The 21,251-nt window shown below is 42.2% G+C and overlaps 1 protein-coding gene across 2 annotated transcripts in view; it reads left to right on the top strand.

Moving 5' to 3' along the window:
• The window catches only part of prox2 (prospero homeobox 2), a 79,924-nt gene that overhangs the window by 46,898 nt on the left and 11,775 nt on the right, over window positions 1-21,251 (top strand). For both annotated transcript variants that reach the window (XM_073039241.1, XM_073039243.1), the window contains one exon: window positions 19,125-19,319. In XM_073039241.1, the coding sequence (XP_072895342.1) occupies window positions 19,125-19,319 (195 nt within the window). The remainder of the gene's footprint in view (window positions 1-19,124; window positions 19,320-21,251) is intronic.

Here is a 21,251-nt window from a genome sequence, read left to right on the forward strand (position 1 = left end):
TCACTGGGACTGGATGAGATGTACCCCAGGCTACTGTGGGAGGTGAGGGAGGAGATTGCTGAGCCTCTGGCAGTGATCTTTGCATCATCAATGTGGACGGGATAGGTTCCAGAGGAGTGGAGGGTTGCAGATGTTGTTCCCTTATTCAAGAAAGGGAGTAGGGATAGCCTAGGAAATTATAGACCAGTGAGTCTTACTTCAGTGGCTGGTAAGTTGATGGAAAAGATCCTGAGAGGCAGGATTTATGAACATTTGATTAGGAATAGTCAGCATTGCTTTGTCAAGGGCAGGTCATGCCTTGGGAGCCTGATTGAATTTTTTGAGGATGTGACTAAACACATTGATGAAGGTAGAGCAGTAGATGTAGCGTATACGGATTTCAGCAAGGCATTTGATAAGGTACCCCATTCAAGGCTTATTGTAGGTATTCTGGATCCAAGGGGAGCTTGCTTTGTGGATCCAGAATTGGCTTGCCACATAAGGCAAAGAGTGGTTGTAGATGGATCATATTCTGCATGGAGGTCGGTGACCAGTGGTGTGCCTCAGGGATCGGTTCTGGTACCCCTTCTCTTTGTAATTTTTATAAATGACCTGGATGAGGAAGTGAAGGGATGGGTTAATAAATTTGCTGATGACACAAAGGCTGGGGGTGTCGTGGATAGTGTGCAGTAGGATATTGATAGAATACAAAACTGGGCTGAGAAGTGGCAGATGGAATTCAACCCAGTTAAGTATGAGGTGGTTCATTTTTGTAGGTCAAATATGATGGGAGAATATAGTATTAATGGTAAGACTCTTGGCAGGGTGGAAGATCAGAGGGTCTTGGATTCCATAGGACACTCAAAGCTGCTGGGCAGGTTGACTCTGTGGTTAAGAAGGTATATGGTGCATTGGCCTTCATCAACTGTGGGATTGAGTTTAAGAGCTGAAATGTAATGTTATAGCTTTATAGGACCCTGGTCAAATCTCACTTGGAGTACTGTGCTCAGTTCTGTTCGCTTCACTACAGGAAGGATGTGGAAACTCCAGAAAGGGTGCAGAGGAGATTTACAAGGATGTTGCCTGGACTGGGGAACATGCCTTATGAGAATAGGTTGAGTGAACTTGGCCTTTTCTCCTTGGGGTGATGGAGGATGAGAGGTGACCTGATAGAGGAATATGAGATGATGAGAGGCATTGATCATGTGGATGGTCAGAGGCTTTTTCCCCAGGGCTGAAATGGCCAACACGAGAGGGCACAGTTTTAAGGTGCTTGGAAGTGGGTACGGAGGAGATGTCAGGGCTAAGTTTTTTATGCAAAGAGTGGTGAGTGCGTGGAATGGGCTGCTGATGATGGTGGTGGAAGCAGTTAAGATAGGGTCTTTTAAGAGACGCTCGTACGTGCAGCTCAGAAAAATAGAGGGCTATGGGTAACCCTAGGTAATTTCTAAAGTATGTACATGTTCGGCACAGCATCATGGGCCAAAGGGCCTGTCTTGTGCTGTAGGTTTTCTATGTTTCTAGAAAGTTCTCAAAATTGATAACATGCAATTTACTTAAGTAATATTGGCTGAGAGATCAGTGTTGACCATGACGGAGGGGTGGGGGGGTTATAATTGCCCCCATTGAGCACATTTACAGGGTGCACTGCCATACCATCCTGGCCATGCTCTCTTCTTGCTGCTGCCACCGGGAAGTAGGTACAGGAGTCTTTGGTCCCATTAGCCAGGTTCAGGAACAGTTATTATCCTTCAACCATCAGGCTCCTGAACCATCATGGATATCTTCACTCACCTCAACGCTGAACTGATTCCACAACGTATAGATTCACTTTCAAGGAGTCAGCAACTCATGTTATAGACAATAGACAGTAGGTGCAGAAGTAGACCATTCGGCCCTTCAAACCTGCACCGCCATTCTGAGATCATGGCTGATCATCTACTATCAATACCCGGTTCCTGCCTTGTCCCCATATCCCTTAATTCCCCTATCCATAAGATACCTATCTAGCTCCTTCTTGAAAGCATCCAGAGAATTGGCCTCCACTGCCTTCTGAGGCAGTGCATTCCACACCCCCACAACTCTCTGGGAGAAGAAGTTTTTCCTTAACTCTGTCCTAAATGACCTACCCCTTATTCTCAAACCATGCCCTCTGGTACTGGACTCTCCCAGCATCTGGAACATATTTCCTGCCTCTATCTTGTCCAATCCCTTAATAATCTTATATGTTGCAATCAGATCCCCTCTCAATCTCCTTAATTCCAGCGTGTACAAGCCCAGTCTCTCTAACCTCTCTGCGTAAGATAGTCCGGACATCCCAGGAATTAACCTCGTGAATCTACGCTGCACTTCCTCTGCAGCCAGGATGTCCTTACTTAACCCTGGAGACCAAAACTGTACACAATACTCCAGGTGTGGTCTCACCAGGGCCCTGTACAAATGCAAAAGGATTTCCTTGCTCTTGTACTCAATTCCTTTTGTAATAAAGGCCAACATTCCATTAGCCTTCTTCACTGCCTGCTGCACTTGCTCATTCACCTTCAGTGATGATGAACAAGGACTCCTAGATCTCTTTGTATTTCTCCCTTACCCAACTCTACACCGTTCAGATAATAATCTGCCTTCCTGTTCTTACTCCCAAAGTGGATAACCTCACACTTATTCACATTAAACGTCATCTGCCAAGTATCTGCCCACTCACCCAGCCTATCCAAGTCACCCTGAATTCTCCTAACATCCTCATCACATGTCACACTGCCACCCAGCTTAGTATCATCAGCAAACTTGCTGATGTTATTCTCAATGCCTTCATCTATGTTCTCAGTATTATTTATATATTTATTCTTATTTTCTTTCTTTATGTATTTGCAGTTTGCCTTTTGCACATAGCTCATTTTATTAGTCTTTGTGTAGTTTCTCAATGTTTCTATTGTATTTTTGTTGTTCTACTGTGAATGCCTGCAAGAAAACATATCTTAAGGTAGTATATGGTGAGATAAACAAACTTTGATAATAAATTTACCTTACTTTTCCTTTCCTTGAAATGGTATCATTGAATCTGTGGCCTTAGTTTAATATCTCATTCAGATGCTGGCATCTCCGAAGGTAGACTGGTTCCTCAGCGCAGCGTTGGAGTGTCAGACTAGGTCTCTAGAATGGAGTTTGAACCTAAAACATTGTGTCTGAGAAGCAGGAGTACTATTCACTAAGTTTCAGTTCAACTTTACCTTCAGGAACAGCACAGTATAATGGACTTCGGTCAAGTTTTAAAGAGCATCGTCCTCAGACGAGAGGAACCGACAGCTGAGTGTGGAGTCAAATCAAAGGGTGGTTAGGGAGTCAAGCTCTAATTTATCCCTTAATCTCCTCAGAGGATCTCCCAGGATAGACAGTCACTTTGCTCACTCACCCACAAAGACAATGAAGTGCAAGGTTGTATTTGGATTCCTCAGCCACCGTTTAATGCCATGTGAGAGATGATCCAGCTCCACTGCAGACAGGGTGACAATACTTCTGGAAATGGCTGGGACTGCTCAAGACCACAGTGTGCTGTTCCTTCCTTTACTCCTCTGCTCCTGTACATCGGTGAGACCCAACGTAGATTGGGGGATTGCTTCACCAAGTACCGTCGCTCCATCTTTTCCCATGGCCACTCATTTAAATTCTACTCCATGTCAGTCCATGGCTTCCTCTCCTGCCACTCTCAGGTTGGAGGAGTAACACTTCAGATTCCGTCTGGGTAGCCTCCAACCTGATGGCATGAACATTGATTTCTCTAACTTCCGGTAATATTCCACTCCCCCTTATCTCTTTTTCCATTCCCCCATTCTGGCTCCTCTCTAAACCCTTCTCCTCTCTTCACATTCCTTCTCCTCTCCTGTCTGTCATCTCCTTTTGTTGCCCTTTCTCCTTCTCTTTCTCCCATTGTCCATTCTCCTCTCCTATCAGATTCCTCTTTTAAGCCTTTTACCTCTTCCAACTATTATCTCTTAGTTTTTCACTTTATGACTCCTTCCCCATTCCCAACCCTTTACCCTCACCTTACACTTGTCAGCATGTACTCCTTCCCCTCCCCCTTCTACCCGCTTTCCAGTCTGGATGAAGGGTATTGGGGTTACTCTAGGGCCAAAGGCAAGACACACTACCATGCAGTACAATGCACATACAGTATTTACTGAAGGTTTACACACGGTTTACTGAATGTTCAGTGTCTGTCTTGTCCTGAAAATAAATAGTTAACTTACTTATAGTTAACCTGTCTTCTGTCCTCACTCATCAAAACATTGGTGTTTGTAGGAGCTCATAGTGAACACATTGGCTGCAATGTGACAGCAGAGACACTTCAAAAAGGCGCTACATAAGTGCAGGGTTGTCTTATTTATTTTATTTAGACATTTAGAGATACAGCACAGAAACAGCCATTTCTGGCCTAATGAGTACACACCACACAATTACACCCATGTGATCAATTAACCTACCTATCCATCATCTTTAAATAAGGGAGGAAACCTGCATGGTCATGGGGAGAATGTCCTAGGGTTGTAGAAAAATACAGCACAGAAACAGGCTCTTCAGCCCATCTAATCCAGGCCAAACCATTTAAACTTCCTACTCCCATCGACCTGCACCGGGACCATAGCTCTCCATGTCTCTTCTATCTATATACCTATCCAAACTTCTCGTAAATGTTGAAATCAAGTTTGCACGCACTGCCTGTGCTGGCATCTCATTCCACACTCTCACAACCCTCTGAGTAAAGAAGTTTGCCCTCATGTTCCTCTTAAACTTTTCACCTTTCCCCCTTAACCCATGACCTCTAGTTGTAGTCCCATCCAACCTCAGTGGAAAAAGCCTGCTTGCATTTACCCTGTCTAGACCCCTCATAATTGTGTACACCTCTATCAAATATCCCCTCAATTTTTACATTCCAAGGAATAAAGTCCTAACCTATTCAATCTTTCCTTATAACTCAGGTCCTCCAGTACCAGCAACAACCTTGTAAATTTTATCTACACTCTTTCATCCTTATTTACATCTTTCCTGTATGTAGGTGGCCAAAACTCCACACAACACTCCCAATTAGGCCTCATCAATATCTAATACAATTTCAGCACAACACCCATCTCCTATACTCAATACTTTGATTCATGAAGGCCAGTGCACCAAAAACTTTCTTGTACAAACTCCTTACAGACAGCAGCAGAATTGATCTCGAGACAAATGCTACACTATCATGCCACCCTGAGAAAATGATGTTTCTGCTCAGCAGTTTCACATCCAGAAACCAATTCTACAATAATATCCCATTTATATGAACTTGTTGTTTTACCTTCACCATAAGTGCTATTAACTGTGAGGTTGCTTCTGCAGGTGACTTGAGCTGATGGTGAGACGTGACCCTGTGTTGTGCTTATGAAGATTATTGGCTTTGGTATGTCGGGTTGCAATTCACTGGTTAGCACCTCATGAAAGGGACATCTGCTTATGTCGAGGAAATTGGCAAACTGGTATATTATTGTTACATGTACCGAGGTACTGTGAAGATACTGCCTGGTTTAGAGGGTGTGTGCTATCACAAGAGACTGGACAAATTTGGGTTGTTTTCTCCGGAGCATCGGAGGCTGAGGGGGGATCTGATAGAAGTTTACAAGAATATGAGAGGCACAGATAGAGTGGACAGAGAGTGTCTGCTTCCCAGGGGTGAAATGTCTAATGCCAGAGGGCATGCATTGAAGGTGAGAGGGGGTAGGTTTAAGTGGGATGTGAGGGGTGAGTTTTTTACTCAGGGAGTGGTGGATGCCTGGAATGCACAGCCTGGTATGGTGCGAGGCAAATACATTAGGGACTTTTCAGAGATGTTTAGATAGGGACATGGATGCAAGGAAGATGGAGAGATATGGTCATGGTGTAGGTAGAAGGGATTAGTGTTTTGGGGTTTTGATTTGCCTTATAGCTGGTTTGGCACAACATTTTTTTAATATTGATTTTTTAATGCATTTTCTACAACACTACAAATAAAAAAAACCCATACCAAAATAAAAAATTAATACAGTGCAAAATAAACATACAATAATAATATAATACAAAAAAGATAATTGAGAAAGCACCCAAATTGAAGTCATGTAAAGTTAGTATCCTCCCCAAGCCCCACAACAAAAAAAAACTCCAGACCAACCACAACACAATATAGAGAATATAAATCAGGACATTCAAACCCCCAAAACTGTAAATACACTTGAAAACAGAAGATAATAATGCCTACTACCAAAAAAAAGAGCTGAAAGTAAGGGACTGAAAAAAAACCTTAATTAAGAGGAAAGTTATGAAAGTACTCAATAAAAGGTCCCCAGACCTTATGAAACTTTATATCCGAATTAAGAATTGAATAATGAATTTTTTCAAGGTCTAAACAGGACATAATATCATTAAGCCATTGAGCATGCGTGGGCGGGGCAACATCTCTCCATCTAAGGAGGATTAGACGTCTAGCCAGGAGAGAAGCAAAAGATAATATTCGACACTTAGTCGAACTCAAACGTATATATGTCTCACCCAAAAAACCAAACAGAGCAATTAAAGGGTTAGGTTCTAAGTGGTGATTCAGAATACAGGATAAAGTTATAAAAACATCTTTCCAAAATTTCTCTAAACTAGGACAGGACCAGTACATATGAATAAGAGAAGCCTCGCCCCTTTTGCATTTATCACAAAGAGGACTAATATTAGGGTAAAATCGAGATAATTTAGATTTGGACAAATGGGCTCTATGAACAATCTTAAACTGTAAAAGGCAATGGCGAGCACAAAGAGAGGTTGAATTAACCGATTTGAGAATCGAGTCCCAAATCTCATCAGATAAAGAGATACTTAAATCATGCTCCCAAGCCATTCTAATTTTATCCACAGGGGCACGCCGTAAGAATGCTGATTTATCACAAATAAATGATATTAAACCTTTACCCAGTGGATTAATAGAAAGAAAGAAATCCATAACATTTTTCTCGGGCATTTCAGGGAAGTTAGGAATTAAAGGATTGATAAAGTGTCTAATTTGGAGATATCTAAAAAAATGGGCATTAGGCAGATTGAACTTAGCAGAGAGCTGTTGAAAGGAGTCTGGCACAACATTATGGGCCAAATGCCCTGTTCCTGTGCTGTACTGTTCTATGTTTTATGTTAAGAGTCCATCTTCACTTGAATTTAGGACTGCGTGTTTACCAAGTTCAGATGGTTTATCACAATTGTGCAGTTAGTAGGGCTACCCCCTCTTGTGCGAAGATTTTGCATTCCTCAGGCTGCTCCAGTCTCATCCCACATGTTGGCGGATTAATGGTCCAATATAAATCGCGCCCCCGTGGGTAGAATCTGGTGGGGAGGGTGCTGATGAGGCTGTGGGATGAATAAGCAAGGCAGTTAATATAAGAATAGTGTAAGTCAAGGATTCCCAACCTGGGGTCCATGGACCTCTTGCTTAATGGTATTGGTCCATGGCGTGAAGAAGGTTAGGAACCCGAGGTGTAAGTGATGGCTGATGGTCATTTCAGACTCAGTGGACTGAAGCACCTGACTCTGTGCTGTATCTTTCCATGACTCTGTGACAAATTCTTCTTTTATCGGGGTTAAACAGCACTGCAGCAATTGAAGTTCTACTAAAGATCTCCTTTGTAGTATTCCAGCCAACCTTCAGATACGCCACTCCATTGAGGCAAGGTGAAGCTATCTTTACCATCCATCAGCTAAATTAGTGGCATGGCAAGTAAGATCAATAACTCAGGTGGATGACAAGGACTAAACCTTGTCTCTGATTTTTGTTTATCTGGATGCTGGGTTTTGACCATTCCTTTCCGCTTGCAGAGGCTGCTTCACCCATTGAGTTCCTCCAGCAGATTATTTGTTACTAAAGAAGGGTAGCCTTTTCCCCTAACATGAAGAGAGATATCTATTATCTTCATTGGTAATGGTGGATGACAAGTAACTTCTTCCTGTTTACCTTTGAGTTCAGTGCATGTGAAGCCCTCAATGCACTTCATGGTTTCCTTCCACATTCCAAAGTCATACAAGTTAGGGTTAGTAAGCTGTGGGTGTGCTGTGTTGACGCTGGAAATGTGTCAACACTTTCAGGCTTCCCTGATGCATTTCACTGGATGTTCAAAGTTCAAAGTAAATTTATCATCGGTGTACATATGTTACCATATATAATTCTGAGATTCATTTTCTTGTGAGCATACTTAGTAAATGTGAAGAAACAAAAAAAAACCAAAGTAATAATAATAAATAAATAAGCAATATTTTGAAAAAGAGGAGGGAGGTATCTTTGGGTTGTCACTGCATAGATACTGCCTGCCCTGTTGAGTGTTTTCTGTTTTAATTCTGGACTTAATTAAGAGCTTTTACTGCTTCTCAATTTTAATTTACCTCTATTGTCCTATCCAATGTCTATCCCTGTACCAGTATAGTACGGCTGTGTCCGCACTGGTGCTTTTGGGAGCTGGTTGTGCACAGCTGGTTACTTCATTACAACAAAACATGCAGGTCCACGTAAAAAATGCATCTAATCGCTCTCACTTGTTTTCATCCATTTCACTAATACTCAGAAGGCTTAATATGGCAACTGCTTTGCCCATGGCCACAAGAAACTGTAGAAAGTTGTGGACACATGGCAGCCAGCCACTCCTACACTGACTCTACATTTCTCACTGCCTTGGTAAAGCAGACAACATAATCAAAGATCCATCCATTCTGGATATTCTTTCTGCTCCCTTCTCCCATCGAGCCAAAGGCACAAAAGCCTGAAAGCACATACCACCAGACACAAAGGCAACTTCTATCCTGCAGTTATGAGACTATTGAAAGATTCCCTAGTATAATAAGACAGACTCTGTACCTCATTGTGACCTTACACCTTACTGTCTAACTACCCTGCACTTTCTCAATAACTGTTACACTTTACTCTGCATTATTTATTTATTTATCTATGTATGTGTAAGCTTTTCACCGGGCTTGTATACAAACTCAGCTCATTAGCTAACTCAGCTACGTGGCTCAGCAGTGAGAAGATCACCTTTCATACACAATATAGTCTAGGGCTGGTGTGATTTGGGGTTCAACCAAACAGGAAAGTTATGATATTCCAATTAAGGAGCATAGGTCATAGCAAATGCTGCGTAAATACTGCCCACATGCAGCTATCAGTACCCCAGAAATGACAGATCATACACCAGTATAAAATTAGAAAGAAAGTATAATTACCAAATTTTCAACTTTAATAAACAGTTACAGAAAAATAAAATAAAAAAATAAAAGGGCCCATTACAGTTAAAGCAGTCCAATGTGCACATAAATGTTGGAGCTCATTTCTGGATTAGTTGATAGATAGATAGATAGATAGATAGATAGATAGATACTTTATTCATCCCCATGGGGAAATTCAACATTTTTTCCAATGTCCCATACACTTGTTGTAGCAAAAACTCATTACATACAATACTTAACTCAGTAATAATATGATATGCATCTAAATCACTAACTCAAAAAGCATTAATAATAGCTTTAAAAAAAGTTCTTAAGTCCTGGCAGTTGAATTGTAAAGCCTAATGGCATTGGGGAGTATTGACCTCTTCATCCTGTCTGAGGAGCATTGCATCGACAGTAACCTGTCGCTGAAACTGCTTCTCTGTCTCTGGATGGTGCTATGTAGAGGATGTTCAGGGTTTTCCATAATTGACCGTAGCCTACTCAGCGCCCTTCGCTCAGCTACCGATGTTAAACTCTCCAGTACTTTGCCCACGACAGAGCCCGCCTTCCTTATCAGCTTATTAAGACGTGAGGCATCCTTCTTCTTAATGCTTCCTCCCCAACACGCCACCACAAAGAAGAGGGCGCTCTCAACAACTGACCTATAGAACATCTTCAGCATCTCACTGCAGACATTGAATGACGCCAACCTTCTAAGGAAGTACAGTCGACTCTGTGCCTTCCTGCACAAGGCATCTGTGTTGGCAGTATCGCTTTACTGACGTGCTGGACCCACATCCTGAACTTCCCTCAAAGACCATCTCAAACACACGGGCTATCTCAAGAGTATTGGCCCTTCCTCCTTGGAGCCGTTCATCTGCACAAAGCACCTCTTGCAAGGGGGAGTCTCATTCCAACAGCATTCTGCAGCATCTTCTCTTATACCCCTCTCTGCAGCTCCAGCCAAGAGACCCAAATCTGATCCCGTGCAGCTCTGCTCAATCATCCACTGGGCCAAAAGTTACAACTGGCTGACACAGCATTCCGGAGTTGGACATCATGGCTCCTTATCTTTAGCCGAAGCCAAAACACTCTTTCCAGCAGGGTACAATGCTTTTACAGGAAACTGTTAAAATAAAATAACTCACAGCATAGCTGTAGAAATCTTAACCATGGCATTACATATTTATTGATTGATTCATTGATACAGAGTGGAGTAGGCCCTTCGAGCAACAGCGCTCCAGCACCCCTGACAAACCTGATTAATCATAACATCATCATGAAGAATTTACAATGACCAATTAACCTACCTGGTACATCTTTGGACTTTGGGTGGAGACTAGTGCACTCAGGAAAAACAAATGCTTTCCGTGGGGAGGACGTACCCCCTCTCACTGAACTTCAAACTCCAGAATGCTCCCAGATGTAAAAGATTCACGCTCACCACTACACCAGTGTAGCACCCTTTTTATTCTACCTTGTACTATGTTAATGAATTGATCTATATGGATGGCATCCAAGATAATTTATTCACTGTATCTTAGTATGTGTAACAATAATAAACCAATTTACCAATTTAACTTTCCCAGTCTGATAAAAAGCCCCTCATCTGAAATATTAAGTCTTTCTCTTCCAATGAATACAGCCTGACTTGCTGAGAGGTTCCACTATTTTCCCTTTTCTGCTTCTTTTTCAACATGTCAATGAACCAGAATTGATGAGAGAGCTTAAGATAAAAGAACCCTGAGGGGAAAGTGATCATAATATGATCGAATTCACCCTGAAATCTGAGAAGGCGAAGCTAAAGTCAGATGTATCAATATTACAGTGGAGTAAGGGAATTACGAGGCATGAGAGAGGAGTTAGCCAGAATTGATTGAAAAAGAACACTGGCAGGTATGATGGCAGCACAGCAAAGGCTGGAGTTTCAGGAATTTCAGAAGGCACTGGATATATACATCCCAAAGAGGAAGAAGTATTTGAAAGGAAAGAGCAAGAGAAGTCAAAGCCAACATAAAGTCAAAGAAGGGCACAAAGCAGTGCAAAAATTAGCAGGAAATTAGAGGATTGGGAAGCTTTTAAAAGCCAACAGAAGGCAACTAAAAAGTCATTAAGAATGAAAAGGTGGAATGAAAGTAAGCTAGCCAATAATATTAAAGAGGATACCAAAAGTTTCTTCAGAAACATAAAGTGTTAAAGAAAGGCAAGAGTGGATTTTAGACCACTGGACCACTGGAAAATGATGCTGGAGAGGTAGTAATGGGAGTCAGCAAACTAGTGAGAAGTTCTTGGGAACTCGAAGGTCTGAAGGTAGATAAGTCACTTTGACTTTATTGTGTACAGACCAGTGTTCAAAAAGAGGTGGCTGAAGAGATCATGGAGGCATTAGTAATGACTTTTCAAGAATCACTAGATTCTGGAATGGTTCTGGAAGACTGGAATATTGTAAATGTCAGTCCACTATTCAAGAAGGGAGAGAGGCAGAAGACGGGAAACTATAGGCTAGTTAGTCTGATCTCAGTGGTTGGGAAGATGTTGGATTCGGTTACTAAGGGTGAGGTCTCAAAGTTCTTTGAGGCACATGATAAAATAGGCCGTAGTCACCATGGTTTCCTCAAGGGAAGTCTTGCCTGACAAATCTGTTGGAATTCTTTGAAGAAATAACAAGCAGGCTACACAAAGGAGAATTGGTTGATGTTGTATTCTTTGATTTTTAGAAGTCCTTTGACAAGGTGTCACACATAAGGCTGCTTAACACGTTATGAGCACATAGTATTACAGGAAAGATTCTAGCATGGATAAAGCAGTGGCTGATTGGCAGGATGCAAAGAGTGGGAATAAAGGGAGCCTTCTCTGGTTGGCTGCTGGTGACTAGTGGTGTTCCACAGGGGTCTGTGTTGGCACTGATTCTTTTTTACATTATATGCCAATGATTTGGATGATGGAATTGATGGCTTTGTTGCAAAGTTTGCAGGCCATATGAAGATAGGTGGAGGGGAACATAGTTTTTGAGGAAGCAGAGAGGCTACAGAAGGAGTTAGACAGATTAGGAGAATGGGCAAAGAAATGGGAGATGGAGTACAGTTTTGGGAAGTGTATGGTAATGCACTTTGGTAGAAGAAATGAAAGGGTTAACTATTTTCTAAATTGAAAGAAAATACGAAAAAGAACTGAGGTGTAAAAGGACTTGGGAATTTTTGTGCAGGATTCCCTAAAGGATAACTTGCAGTTTGAGTCTGTGGTGAGGAAGGGAAATGCAATGTTAGCATTCATTTCAAGAGGACTTGAATATTAAAGCAAGGATGTAATGTTGAGACTTTATAAGGCACTGATGAGGCCTTACTTGAAGTATTGTGAGCAGTTTTGGGCCCTTATCTGAGAAAGGATGTGTTGAAACTTGAGAGGGTTCAAAGGAGGTTCATGAAACGATTCCAGGATTGAATGGCTTCTCACATGAAGAGCGTTTGATGGCTGTGGGTTTATATTCACTAGAATTCAGAAATGAGGGATGACTTCATTGAAACCTATTAAATGGTGAAAGGCCTTGATAGAGTGGATGTGGAGAGAATGTTTCCTATGGTGGGAGAGTCTAAGACCAGTGGACATAACCCAGAGTAGGAGGATGTCCTTTTAGAATGGAGATAAGGAGGGAATTGTTTTGCCAGAGAGTGGTGAATCTGTGGAATCTACGGTACAGCTGTGGAGGCCAAGTCTTTATATACAGTATATTTAAAGCAGTGGCATGAAACGATACATAGAAAAGGCAGGAAATGAGGGCTGAGAGGAAAATTGGATCAGCCATGATGGAATGGTGGAGCAGATGTGATGGCTCAAATGCCCTAATTCTGCTGCAATATCTTATGGTCTTATGTCAGCTCAGTTTTTCTTTCTTTATCCTACAAGTTCCATCTTCCTGCTTGCCAGGTCCCACCATTACACAGGCCGGAGCCTTAATCTGCTAATAACTACAGTCATCAAGCCATTTTGACTCATCCTATCACATTAATTCTACATATTCCACCCACTCCTTCTCTCTACTATAACTAAATTGAATCTCTCTTTTTCCTCAGTTCTGATGAAAGGTTGCAGATCTGAAATGTTGACTCTTTTCCTTTCCCACAGATGCTGCTTGATATGTTGAGAATTTCCAGCATGCTTTTTTTTTAACTTCAAAACATATTTTCTTAGAATTAAGCATTTGGGGGTGTTCTGAGGTAGCCAAAGCTATATCAGAAGTCTTTTTCTGCTCTATTAGCATCCCAACCAAAGTCTTGTTAGAATAAAAAGGCTTTCCTATCTACAGCGTTTTTTGGAATGTTGCTTTGTCTCAAAGCACTTTTCAGATACTGATGTACTTTAGAACTGTTGTAAAGACGGAAACCATTGTGCCCAAATATTACAGCACAACACGACCATTTTAAGGTGGAGGCCATGTCACTGAGTATATTTAAAGCAGGCGTTGATAGGTTCTTGATTAATCAGGGTGTCAAAGATCAAAGGGAGAGAAGGCAGGAGAATGGGGTTGAGAAGGATAATAAGTCAGCCATGATGGAATAGTGGAGCCGATGCAATGGACCGAATGGCCTAACTCTACTCTTATGTCTTATGGTCTTACAATTATTTTAATTGATAGTGTTGAAATCATCTCTTAAACACTAAAAGATGAGTTTTTGATCTCCCAGTCTACCTCAATGTGGGCCTTGCACCATGCTTTCTCAGTAACAGTTGCACTATATTTGGCATGCTGTCTTTCCTTTTTATTACCTTGATGTACAAACATATGGGATGCTCCATCCGAATGGCACATAAACAAAAAGCTTTTTACTGTATCTCAGTATATGTGAAAATAGGAATCCAGTACACATGTTTCCTCTCACTATACTAGCTCACCTTCTCTATGTGTACTTCTATTTTCTCACCGTGCATTCACCTACGTAAAAGCACGGTAATCACTTCTAAATGACAGCATCCCTCAGTGCTGGAGCATCAGGCCAGGTTTTTGTGGCTGACTGCTCAGAGGAGGATCCTTTATAACAAGAGGAATTGAGTATAGGAGTAAAGAGGTCCTTCTGCAGCTGTACAGGGCCCTGGTGAGACCCCACCTGGAGTATTGTGTGCAGTTTTGGTCTCCAAATTTGAGGAAGGACATTCTTGCTATTGAGGGAGTGCAGCGTAGGTTCACAAGGTTAATCCCGGAATGGCGGGACTGTCATATGTTGAAAGTTTGGAGCGACTGGGCTTGTATACACTGGAATTTAGAAGGATGAGAGGGGATCTGATTGAAACATATAAGATTATTAAGGGATTGGACACGCTGGAGGCAGGAAGCATGTTCCCGCTGATGGGTGAGTCCAGAACTAGAGGCCACAGTTTAAGAATAAGGGGTAGGCCATTTAGAACAGAGATGAGGAAAAACTTTTTCATCCAGAGAGTGGTGGATATGTGGAATGCTCTGCCCCAGAAGGCAGTGGAGGTCAAGTCTCTGGATGCATTCAAGAGAGAGTTGGATAGAGCTCTTATAGATAGCGGGGTCAAGGGATATGGGGAGAGGGCAGGAACGGGGCACTGATTGTGTATGATCAGCCATGATCACAGTGAATGGCGGTGCTAGCTAGAAGGACCGAATGGCCTACTCCTGCACCTATTGTCTATTGTCAAACCCAGAACTCAGAAAAGCATGTCTGCAAGCCGTGAGGGTGTTTCTGTAATGGGCCTGGTGGGAGAAGGAGCTCAGTGGTCCAAGCATCTAATGGTTTCTCTCAAGTAAGACTGCCAGTGATGCCTACCATCAGTTGGAGACATGTTCACTCTCTGAGCCTTTGATTCCATGGTCATTTTTACAAGGCACCTTGCATATGTCCGCATTCCCGGGGGAGAAGGGGCAAGAGTTCTATTGTTTAAACACTTCCTCTTCTGAAAATGTCTCAAGATCAATTTTCACTGAAGGGCAAATTCAGGGAAAGCATGCAGAAAAGCAAAGAGTGCTCTGGAATCCATCCCGACTGCGGAGTTAACGGAACAAAATGACTTTGTGCTATTTGATTCAGAAGCCCTCAGACTCTCACAGTCCACCAACTATTTATTTTGCATGAGCCTGTATCGGTGACAACCACAGCCCACAACACTCACTCACCCTGTGCTGTGTAGCCACCACATGCTATTGTCCAGTGCTGGTAAGTGGCTGTAATACCCATAACTGATAAGACGTACTATAAGGCAGTGGGTCACTTTGTACACTCTAGTGTGATATGTATATTTTTAAAATGTGAAAGAATTTATTTTTGTAGCAGTAATATTGGTACAGACTTGTAGTACTGTATTCTGAGGTAAACTTAGTTTACGATAAAATTAAACCACAAAGCAGACTTTGCTTATGAGGTTGCCAATTAGACCCAGACGAAGGAACTAGAATCATGCAATCAAACACGTTTCACATCACGTTGATGCAATGAGGCAGCCCTTCTGTTGACCTGAGCTTGTCAGATGCTTGACCTTGGACTCTGCTAATGTAGCCCTGGCTTTGGCTGCTGAGGTGGCTGTAAGTAACTGAAGCAGCCCAGTGCAGCAAGGCACACTTTCACTTACAGCTTTGTTGTAAGTTAAAGTTTGATGGAGAGTTTCAGAATGTGTTCCCTCTTCTCTTCATTCCTAAGACATTGGCATAAGACAAGTCAACTTGGGTTTATCAACATGTACATAACCACAGTGAGCTGCAGGTACAATGAAAATCTTCAGGACAACATACACGATATAAAATATACACTGGACTCACACTGGAATGTTCACAAAACTTCGTAAAGACCCAAATAAACTCATAAATAAAAGTATGATTTAAAAAATGCTAAGAACTTCCAGAGTAACACGTAAAAAATGCTGGAGAACTCAGCAGGCCAGGCAGCATCTATGGAAAGGAATAAAGAGTTGGCATTTTGGGCTGAGACTCTTCATCAGGGCTTGAGTCTCAGCCTGAAATGTTTACTCTTACTTTCCCATCCATAGATGCTGCCTGTCCTGCCGTGTTCCTCCAGTATTTTGCGTGTGTTGCTGTAATTTGCCGCATCTGCAAAATCTCGTGTCCTAAAAACATTCACTGAAGTTAAAAAAAACTTACTGCCTTGATTCAAATTAAAATATCTTCTAGCCCTTCTGCTTGCAGCTGTTCGTTTCAATGGCACCACTGTAATTGCACTAAGATTAATGGCTTAGTGGGCCTGAGAACGGGGAAACCTGCACAAGTCTGTGTTGCACAATAGACTCACATATAACAGAACAAGTCTCTGGCACCAGATTTAACCCATGCAGTAAATGTGAGCTGCAGCCAGGGGATGTGTTTAAAAATATGCAGGTTGTCAAGCACCTTTTTGCTAACAACAATTAACTCAGAGTGGAACAAACATAAGTGTGTTTATTTTCCTTGCAGCAAGGGAAGACTAGCACCGCACAAGAGCCAGTAATAGTTTAAAACCAACAGCATAGTCACTCCTTTATGCACAAGTGTTAGCTACTGCACCTCAGTTCAAGGGCAGGATGCATTCAGTACATCTGCTTAATCAGGTGGACCTTATGAAAATGTACTTTACTTGTAGTAACAAAATGACATTTTGTTACTTCCAGTAATGCATCTGTTGGTTTGCAGTCTGTCAAGGACTCAGGTTCCATTGGCATAATATTGCATAAACACTTTTAGCAAAGCATTCTGGTACATTGTAGATTCCATTTTGTTACAGACAAAAATGTCATTTTGTTACCACAAGTAAAGTACATTTTCATAAGGTCCACCTGATTTAAAGCAAATTGAGCTCTAAAGACAATGATATCCTTGAGCTACTCCTTTAAAATTCACAGGAATGGTTTCATCCTTATGAGCCTGTTGGGATAGGGTGCTGAGAAGTAATGGATGGTCATCAGGGCAACAACATCTTGGAGAAAGCTAGCAATCTGATTCTCAACAAAACTGCCCAATCTCTGCGGAGAGTCACACCTATAGCTTCCTTTCCAGAGCAGAGAAAACAATTAATGTGTGACCCATCCATAGAACCCAGAGCGGTCAATTACTTGTAATCTGAGTTTGGGTTGTTTTAGACCAGCATAGATACTAGGGTAGATGTTATGCAAATGTGCTTATTGATGATGTTGGCTCAATGAAGTTTAAACCACCCCAGTAAAAGTATTTACTTGGCTTAGCTCAGACTCAGGCTAAGGTCCTTTTCAAAAAATTCACGTATTCCCAGAAACTTGGAGGAGGGTAATGCACCAACTACATGTAATATTTGCATATGAAATAGTATCAAAATAACCATATCTAAGAGATAAATCACATGCAATTTGCATCAGGGTGTTATCCACAAACACTACAGAAAGCCCCGATACAACCAACGATAAAGAGATCAGATATCTATCCACATAATAAATAGGAGAAGTGGCTCTTTCAACCATCAAGCAGGAGGTAGTGTAACATTAGGACAAAGACTGTTAAAATGGGAAACAGTTTCTTCCCTCAAGTCATGAGGCTACTGAACTCCCTGCCATCATGTATGAAGCGTCAATAATGTTATGCTGTTTATAACTTGTGTTGTAAATACACCTTATTATTTGTTATGGCTATGGCCCTCCATTGGTCAGGCTCAGCCACGGATGTTGTGTCCCAGCTGTCTACGTGATATGGAGAGCAAGCTGTTGCCCATGGAACAAGCTCCACCTCTGCACGCAGCCAATGAACCCAAAGGAACGGCAGAGACCGATACAGTTTGGAACCAGCACATCACAGGAGTTGCTGGTCAGCGTTGAACTTAATGTAGGACTGCTTTAGGGACCCCAGCTCAGGATATTTCCTCGAGGTTTAATCCCAAAGCTTTGTCTGTGAGTGTGTATAGTTGCAAGGCAGCAAAGGTTTGAAATCAAAGTTTCTCTTCTCCTAGATGAGCTGCCAACCATGTCTGATGAGCCCCATATTCCCAAAGGAACTGGTTCTAAGGGGCCAGTAACCTGCCTTTGCCATTCTCCTGTCAGTAGAAATAGTTCAGCTGGGGATAGTAACTCAGCCACGTGCGAAGGCCAGGAGCTGGACTTGTTGACAGGCTATTCAAAACGCTCGCTATTGGGAGCATTTAATAGGTAGTGGGAGCTTAACCCCATTACACTGCTCCCACCCCATCGGGCTATGACAACCTTAAGAAATGTTATTTGTGATGATACTATTTTATGTGTTGTGTGTGAGATATATGTACTGTGTTGTGCACCTTGATCCGGAGGAATGTTGTTTCATTTGGCTGTATACATGTATATGGTAGAATGACAATAAACTTGAACTTGTAACTGAAAACCCTTGATTCTGCTTTGCTGTTCAAAAAGATTAGTGCTGAACTGTTTCTTCAATACTTCCCTGCCCTTCAATATAAGACCATAAGATATAGGAGCAGAATTAGGCCATTTGGCCCATTGAGTCTGCTCTGCCATTTCATCAGGGCTGATCCATTTCCCTGGCAGGCTCACTCTCCTGCCTTCTCCCCGTATACTTTCATCTCCTGACCATTCAAGAGAAGTAAGAAATAACAAACAAGAGAAAATCTGCAGATGGTGGAAATTAAAGCAACACACACAAAATGCTGGAGGGACTCAGCAGGCCAGGCAGCATTTATGAAAAATAGTACAAGTCGACGCTTCGGACCGAGAGTCAGCTGTACCTTTTCTCATAGATGCTGCCTGGCCTGCTGAGTTCCTCCAGCATTTTGTGTGTGTTGCTAAGAAGGAAATAATCAAGATTATCGGGAAGTTTACTGGATATATAATATTCACAGTATAACTTTGTTAACTTCAATACTACATGTTTAATAAAAAAAAGGATGTATTCCACTGCACAGCGGACCCAAATTTAATAACTAACAGTTTTTATATATTTTTTCCACTACCAGTTTAACAGATGCATCACTTCTCAACTTATTAAATGGTTCAGCAACTTCCGTGAATTTTACTACATCCAGATGGAGAAGTTTGCTCGGCAGGCTGTAAACGATGGCTTGACCGATGCCAATGACCTAAAGGTGACGAGGGACTCTGACCTTTACCGAGCTCTCAACGGACACTACAACAAGGCCAACGACTTTCAGGTCAGTCTTTTACTTTTAGCATTTCTGTCTTTATTTACACTGTCTGGAAAATTATAACCCGTAAGTAGAAATCATGTCTGATGAGGAAAGGTTGAGCAAGCCAGGGCTTTTCTCTTCGTAGTGAAGGAGGGTGAGATTGACAGGCCAATCGGTACCTTTTCCTCAGGGCTCAATGCCAGAGGACACCTGTTTAAGGTGAGTGGAAGAGATCTGGGGGGAAATGTCTGAGGCAGGTTTCTACACAGAGATCAATTAGTGCCTGGAATGCACTGCTGAGGATGCTGTCAGAGTGGGCCGAAGGGCCTGTACTGTGTTGTGTTCTACATGTTTCCCCATCACCCCACTCCACTGCCTAGTTATTCCATTACACTGTTCACTTCCTCAGTGAAGAACCCCGAAAACAGCAGTCAATGGATGAAGGATGGTGAGCGGGGAAGAACAATATCTCACATTGCATTAACGTGTAGCACAGAGATGGGTCACTGATCTATGCATTCCACATAAGCCCCACCGCCCTTCATCTCAGCCCATCAACATCCAAGCCCATCTCATGTTGTGAATGAATGACACCCATAGGTGCAAATGACAATTTAGCAAATGATAAAATAGCAAAATTAGTCCCCCTCTCTTGACACTTGCAAATAGCATACATGCATTCAAAGAGGTTGGCAAACACGTGAGGATTACAGGCCATCAAGCAGTATTTACAGACATCCTTAAGTCAGAAAATATACACAAAAATATCACTCAAAGCAGTAACCAAACTTCCACAGTATTGTAATGAATTTCTTAAAAAAGACTGTTCAAGAAAGAGCAATTACTAAAAATGACCAGCCTCTTATCTTTAAACCCTGTCACCTTGTTCAAGGTTCTCTCACGAGGGAAAACATCTCAACATCTATTCTGTCATGCTCTCTTATATGCTTCAATAAGATCACCATTCATTTTTCTAAACTCCAGAAAATATAGACTTGACCTGTGTTTTAGACTCTTTTACACACATAAAATGCTGGAGGATCGTAGCAGTCAGGCAGCATTTATGGAGAGGAGTGAGAGAGATGATGTTTTGGGCCCAGACCCTTCTTCAGGACTAGAAAGGAAGGGAAATATGCTGGAATAAAAAGGTTGGGATAGCTAAAAGGCGACAGGTGAAGCCAGGTGAATGGAGAAAAAAATCTGACAGGAGACTGGACCATAGGAGAAAGGGAAGAAGGAAGGCACCAGGGGTTAATTATATACAGACAAGGAGAAGAGATAAGAGGCCAGGTGAGGAGCAGAAGAAGAGAGAAGGGGAGGGAACAAAAAATTACGGGAAGGAAAAATCAATGTTCATGCTATCAGGTGGAAGGCTACCTAGACGAAATATGAGGTTTTGCACCTCCACCCTGAGAGTGGCTTCATCGTGATAGAAGACATGGACAGATGTGTCGGAATGGGAATGGGGATTGGAATTAAAATGGTTGACCACCTGGGAGCTCTGCTTTTGGTGGATGGAGTGGAAGTGCTTGACAAAGTGGTCCCTCAATTTACATCACGAACGTCAAGGAGGCTTCATCAGGAGCACCAGATACAATAAATGACCCCAACAGATTTGCAGCTGAAGTGTTGCCTTTCCTGGAAGGATTGGCTGGGGTCCTGAATGAAGGTGAAAGAGGAAGTGAGTGGGCAGGTGTAGCATTTCTATTGCTTGTAGGGATATGTGCCAGGAAGGAGATAAATGGGGAGGGACGACTGGACAAGAAAATGAATAATGACCAATTGGCATCTGGGATTGATTAGTAAGAGCAAATTAAAGGAAGATGGGGCAAGCGCAGCGGCTATCGACTGAGTGGGCATAGTCAGAGTGGTGATCTTGAGGCTTTAGCTCTTCGAGGCTTCCACAAAGAGAGGCTTCACTCAGAGGAGGCAAAGGAAAGGAAAACTCACGTTTTT

This window comes from Hemitrygon akajei, chromosome 3 (assembly GCF_048418815.1).
Source record: "Hemitrygon akajei chromosome 3, sHemAka1.3, whole genome shotgun sequence".
Classification (NCBI taxonomy): Eukaryota; Metazoa; Chordata; class Chondrichthyes; order Myliobatiformes; family Dasyatidae; genus Hemitrygon; species Hemitrygon akajei.